At 33.5% G+C, this 6,811-nt stretch overlaps 1 protein-coding gene across 1 annotated transcript in view; it reads left to right on the forward strand.

Moving 5' to 3' along the window:
* Positions 1-140: 140 nt before the first annotated feature.
* The window catches only part of LOC110027211 (26S proteasome regulatory subunit RPN13), a 44,254-nt gene continuing 37,583 nt past the window's right edge, over positions 141-6,811 (forward strand). Inside the window, exons 1-2 of the mRNA XM_020728545.1 lie at positions 141-270; positions 487-535. Of these exons, the coding sequence (XP_020584204.1) occupies positions 497-535 (39 nt within the window). The 5' untranslated portion in view covers positions 141-270; positions 487-496. The remainder of the gene's footprint in view (positions 271-486; positions 536-6,811) is intronic.

Consider the following 6,811-nt stretch of genomic DNA (forward strand, 5'->3'; position numbering starts at 1 on the left):
ATAGTAATAATAATATTATTATTAGTAAAATCCTCTACCTATTGAACCCCGATAAACCCTGGCACCACATGGTTTGAAACCGTTCAAGCGATACGTGGCGCATGGTGGAGTAGTGTTGTTTTTTTAAGAAGTGCGTATCTTTGAATCCCTTGTAACTTCAATCGGCCCCAAAATCCATCTCCCTTCCTCTCGCTCACGCAAATCCCTACCCGAAATACTTGTTGATTCGAGGGAAATCTAGACGTGAATTCGTTTTCTGTGTTGGCTAAGGTTTGAAAATCTTCCCCTTCTTGTTTATTCTTACTTTCACCGCTGCAAACTCCCAGTAATTGATCGGAGGAAAAATATCCCTAATTTTAAAATTGTTGCCCCAATCCGCTGTTACTTGTTCCGTTAAAGTTCCGGTCATTAGATTTGAAATGCTTTTATAATTGCTGAGTACTCTTTGTTTTTGTTTGCTTTGATGATACTGGTATTGGATTGCAGAAGCTGATCTATGGCGTCGCCAGCTGTGGAGGTTTTTACTCCGCTGCAGGTAATATTTGTATTTGTATATATATATATTTTTTGCTTTTTCTTGCTTATAGTTCTTATCAATTCGTTTGATTGTTTATTGCCGATTATTTTTTTTTTTGCTTTTTCTTGCTTATAGCTCTTATCAATTCGTTTGATTGTTTATTGCCGATTATAATTCTAGTTTGTTAGTTTCGCTGGATTTTTATATGCGAAATCAAGATGTGCTTTTTGGTGTTTCCTCGGTGTGTTATTGCTGGAAGCTGATGGCTTGAAATGCGTTGAACTTTTGGATGGTTATTTTTGCACTGCTGTTTGCGTTCCGAGATTGGGGTTTTTGAAAATAAGACCAGCAATGTATCACAAAATGATCCTGGTGGAATATAGAAAAAGAATTTGGAGAAAATTTTGTTATACAAAAAGGAAAATTTTCTTTGTTAAATTTTGTATTTTAATAGAATTTATCATAGTTTATGGTTGATTAAAGTTACGTATTAATCCAACCCTTAACTTGCTTGACACACAAATTTTTTTTGCCGGAAGGAATGCTCTCTTTATCTGTTCACCAAGCAGCATGACATGAATGCATGTCACAATTTAGCTTTCTCATAAAGCGCACATGCACAGGCCACGCAATCTAGGCTGACTTGGGTGCATTGTAGTCTACAGGGTAATTTAATCTACCAATTAAGTATACATTTTCTACATTATTTTGGTGTTTATCTAAAATTCCAATAGTTGGGTTTTTTTTTAAATAGTGATAAAATTTTAATCACATGATAATTATTTCAAATTAACTTGAATATTAGAATTGATTCAATTGATTTCATTCTAAGTATTAATTTGAAGCATGTTTATAAATTAATTTAGAGTTAAAATAGTATCAAATGAGCTCAATGCATGTATTAATAGCAGAATTGCTAGTATTATTTACTTGAATGTGGTTGGCTGTATAATTAGCCTTCACAACAACTCCTATTATATAAGAATGATAATGTTTGATTCTTGGTATGCTTGACTTGTGTACTTTTTTGTTTTAATTATCTTTTATGCTCCACAAACTCTAGCTGGCTAGTCCTTAATATCAGAGGCGTTGGAGCTAGTGGTTGGAATTTTTTAATGGCGTTCTTTTGCAAGCATGGAAAGGTATTAGGATTTATGTTGGATTGACTAGGATGCTTGAGTTTTGGCGGGTCTATTGTTTGTTTTGTGTCTAGCTTTTTCTTTCTTGGTTCTTCTTTTTCAACTGCCTTTCTTTCTTCAAGTTTTACGCTAATAAAGTAGCAAACAAATGTGTCTTTTAACTAATTTGCTAGTTTCCATTGTTTGTTTCCCTTGCAAAAACACCTTTGTTTTCCTTTGGTTATGTTATCATTCATAAAAACAATGAATTTTTTACTCTAAATTTCTCTTTGCAAAGCTCAATTTTCTATGTTTCCTGATCTGTTGATTTTGTGGTTGTCTGGTAGATTTCTTATTTTAGAGCCCAAATCTAAGATCATAGAAAGAATCTTATTTCATATCAGCTTGAATGAATTCAAGTTGAATTGTATTTGAATGGAACAGTCCAATTTTATGCAAATAGGCCAATTAATGTTTACACTGGATTTCAAACTTGTTGGAAAGATTAATGATTGCACAAAGATTGATGAGTTGCACCCCTAAATCAATGCTTGTGGATGAAAGTTGTTATTAGAGTAGGTTATTTATAACTTTGTAGCAGGTGAGTTGTGTGAGGGGTTCATATTAATGGCATGCATGGTGAGTTTTGTGCTTCTTTAATACACGACAATAAGAATCAAGGGTGCCCTTTGTGAAATTTAGAGAGAACAAGAGATTGAAGATAGTTTTCTTTTGTGTTCAAGAATGAATGAGAAGGAAGTACCATTGGTTGAAGAATTGCATATAGATTTACGGGCCATCATTTTTTATGAAATTGCTATATATGGGGATTTTTCTGCAGTCAAGATTACAATGGTCTAAAAGGTGAATTAGTTGTTTTGGTGGGAGCTCTATGCTAAAATTTTGACATTACATTATTTACTTACCAACTTTTTTTAAGTTTGTTAAGCGGTAATTACAATGTAAGCCAACTGATTCCAATATTTAAAATTGCGCAATTGGGTATTGAGGTGTTTTTCATTCTTGTGGCAAGGAATAAGCCTCGGCATTTTGAGGTGTATGCCTCAAATTTTTAAAAAAATAATATATTAATAAATATTGTATAAACTATAAAGTTTGAAGTATAAAGTAATATATTAATATTTTAATTTATTAATACATTAAAAAGTTATATAACAATTATTTAACTAAATAAAAAGTAATAAATTGCTTAAAATTAAAAGTATCACACTAATATCCTAACATTAAATTATGAAATAAGATGGGTTATACAATTATTAAACTATCAAAGTAAAATAAGATATTAAAATAAAATACTAAAATATTAAAACATAAAAATCAAAATAAAATTAACATTTATCTTTCCTTCACATGCTTACTACCCCTAACTTAAAACAAGAATATAACAAGTTGTCAACATTTGAATTTTTAATTTTAATTCTCCATTACTCTCATCACTGAACTGATTTTCATTAGAACTACCGACATAATGAATTGTTTATCTCGCACATTATGCTTAGTCGTATCTATATTCTCTCATTTCTTATTATCTCTAATCTCTATTATTTTCTATTTTTAATGAGTAATCATTAGTAAAAATATTAATTGAAATAATATTGTTTTGATAGTTAGAATTTTAACTACAATATTTTTAATGGATTTATTTTTTCTTATTATTTACTATATGAGAAGTGATTTTTAATAGATGAGTTATATTGATTTTATTTTCAGCTTTGTTTTAACGGATAGCCTAAAAAATTTGTTGCATTTTTTGAGGCAAGGCGTTCCTTGAGGCCCACCTTAGTTTGGGTGAGGCAAATGCCTCAACTTGGGACAATGAGGCGTAATCCTCATTGCAATTTTTTTGGTAAAATATGTTGAGGCGCACCTCAGATTGCACAATTTTAAATAAGGGCTGATTCTATGTTGTCTATTCACTCTTCTAGAAAATATTAAAGGAGAACCCATGAATAAATAACCTTGAAAAGTTAGAGGGAGCCCCATTTCAGTAAGAATAACCTCTCTCCTCATGTACTATTTGTTGGTTGCATGAAAAGCTACCATCTCTTGTGAATTGATTGTAAAATGGATCACCAAAAGATTCTTAGTCACTAAGGACCAGTTTTGGGCAGCTTTTTTGACACGGTGCATTTTGAAAGCGTCGGTTAAAGTGTTTGGAAGCCGCGACACCGTGGTTTTCCTAAATAAATTATGTTAAACGCGGGCTACTGGTTTGACCCTGCGGCCCGCGTTACTCCTCGAACTTATTACCCCTCTGATCTCTCTCAATCGTGATATCTCGTGGCTTAGTCTCGCATTTCTCCTGCCCTAGCTACTTCTCTCGATCGCTCTCACCCTCTATCGATTGCTCTCACGAAGTTATTACCTCACTGCCGTAGGTACCTCTCTAGTTTCTCTCTCTCACCTCTCACGTGCCTCTAAGGTGCCTCTCTCCGGTGGCAACAATTTGCTCTCACGCGCCTCTAAGGTGCCTCTCTCCGGTGGCAACAATTTGTCTTTCTCCTCTCCTTATTCCCTCTGATCTCCGATTATTGTGCTCTGTATGTAATTCTTGTGCTCATTTCGATGGAATGACTTTCTTTTTACGATTTGTGGCTTTCTCATTTGGGGTTTATGAGAGAATTTAGTGGATTTTGTGATTTGTAGGATTTTGCAATTTGCGATTTTTCGATCTCTGGTTACATACAGGACACCCAAAACTGATGCTTACTTCCTTTGATTTTTCGATTTGCAATTTGCAAGTACGCTTGCCACGATTAAACCATTGTGAATGTGATAAAAATGAAAAATAGGGAATGGTGTTTAATCTTGACCTCCACTAATTTTTTTTAGTGAGAATTTGAAAAATGGATGAAAGAGGGTTCTTGATTTCTAGATAACACTGTTTCGGTGCCGTATATGTAACCGAATCAAATGAAAAAATATGGAGTGGTGTTTTATTTTTACCTCTAATTTTTGAATGAGATTTCGAAAAATGAATGAAAGAGGGTGCTTGATTTGTAGATAGCAATGTTTCGGGTATCCTGTATGTAACTGCCACAATTGAAAAATATGGAACGCTTACCTTTGATGTTTGAGTGTGAATTTGAAAAATGGATGAAAAAGGGCGCTTAATTTGTAGATATCAATGCTTCGGGTGCCCTCTATATAATTGCCCCAACTGAGAAATATGGGATGAGGTTCTATCACTACCTTTGATGTTTGAATGAGAATTTAAAAATGGATGAAAGAGGATGCTTTATTTGTAGATGACAATGTTTCGGGTGCCCTGTATGTTTTTAACCTTCAGAAAAGATGAGTTCATGAACTTTCGGTACCTCTAAAGAATTGCAGCGCTACTGTGGACTACAATGTTCCCTGCTTACTTTATGACAACCACATAGCTATGAGAGACAATTTTACATGTGTCCAAGGAGAAGAACAGAAAGCTATGAATTTTTTAGGTGGTCGGATGGGTTTGAGGATTCCAGCATCAATAGTGATAAGACGTGGAGAGTCTCGTTGGAGGACGAATTATCTCGTGATATTTACTAAGTGAATTTTATAAATAATATTATCATATTATTAATTGTTATTTTAATAGATATTTTTTAATTTTGATTGTTGTGTTACTCACTGTTTAATGAGGTGTCTGTTTTTATTTTGTAACATTCAAACTGAATATTTACTTTCAAGTTTGAAATATGTTAGCAGGATTGGTTGTGTTATAAACAACACTGTACTACGGGGGCAGAAATGTCATTTGTTCAGAAACATCTGCAACACAGTTGTTGCAAAACTGCAAAAACAAACAAACACCCAAGCTTCTGCGTAATAGTTTCCTTGCACAGCTGCCGTGCAGTAGGTTTTTAATAAGTTGCAGCTGCCCCAAACAGACCCTAACTTAATGATATTTTTAATCATTTTTCTTTTAGATACTCCAACATACACTTTTGCATATTTACCAAATCGCTCTTTCGAGAATCGTAGTCATGATATGAAGGCATGTGTGATATTTACTGTTTATTTTTTCAAGCTATTCACTTAAATGTGTAATATACATGTATGGAATTTATGTTTGCATGTGTGGATTGGTGTAGGTGGATATTGAATATGCATTTGTTATGGTATAACTATTAAACTTTGGGTGTTAGATATGTAAATACATAAGAATTGTTTGGTATGTATGTAAATTTTCCTTCAATTATTTATTTGAGGCAGATGTCTTTGGACAATTTCGCAGGAGGGATGCTACTCCCTTGGAAACTTTTTGTTTATATTGTAGGATGAAGAGGATGATAGTTTCATATTAGATGAGGATTATTATTTGGGCTGTGAAGGAATAAATAACTTGGATTTATACCAAATACCTGATCAGACCTAATATATCTTCAGCATTCGACTTAGATTTATTACAATCAATTGAAAGGAAAAATAAACATGCTTTGAGGTTAAAAAAAACAATCAAATAACATGTCTTCTGATTACATGAGAAGATCTTAGCTTTTAGCCCAAAGGGAGCCTTTTTTAATTCAAAAATACACTAACGAAAGTATAAATTATATATAAAAAAAAAGAAAACTATACAACAACAACAACAACAACAACAACAACAACAAAGCCATAATCCCACTATGTGGTGTCAGCTACATGAATCCTTTTTCTCCATTGAGTCCTATTTAGTGTCATATTTTCATTTAGTTCTAGTAAATTAAGATCATTTTTAATACAATAAGCCCAAGTCTTCCTAGGTCTACCTCTGCCTTTCTTAACACAAGTCGAATTTAAAACATCTACTCTCCTAATCAGATCATCTAATGGTCGACGTTTAATATGACCAAACCATCTAAGACGACTTTCTCTAATTTTGTCTGTCACAGGAGCTACACCAACCCTATCACAAATATATTCATTCCGCATTTTGTCTCTAAGTGTAAAGCCACTCATCCACCTAATCATTCTCATCTCGGCAACACTTAACTTATTATTATGCTTCTCTTTTAAAGGCCAACATTCAGCGCCATAGAGCATTGCAGGTCTCACAACCATCTTATAAAATTTTCCTTTCAGTCTTAGCGGTACTTTTCTATCACACAAAAGGCCCGAAGCATTCCTCCACTTCAACCAACCAACTTGAATTCTACTATTAACATCCCCATCTATATCACCATCGCTT

Source organism: Phalaenopsis equestris, unplaced genomic scaffold, assembly GCF_001263595.1.
Source record: "Phalaenopsis equestris unplaced genomic scaffold, ASM126359v1 Scaffold000002, whole genome shotgun sequence".
Lineage (NCBI taxonomy): Eukaryota > Viridiplantae > Streptophyta > Magnoliopsida > Asparagales > Orchidaceae > Phalaenopsis > Phalaenopsis equestris.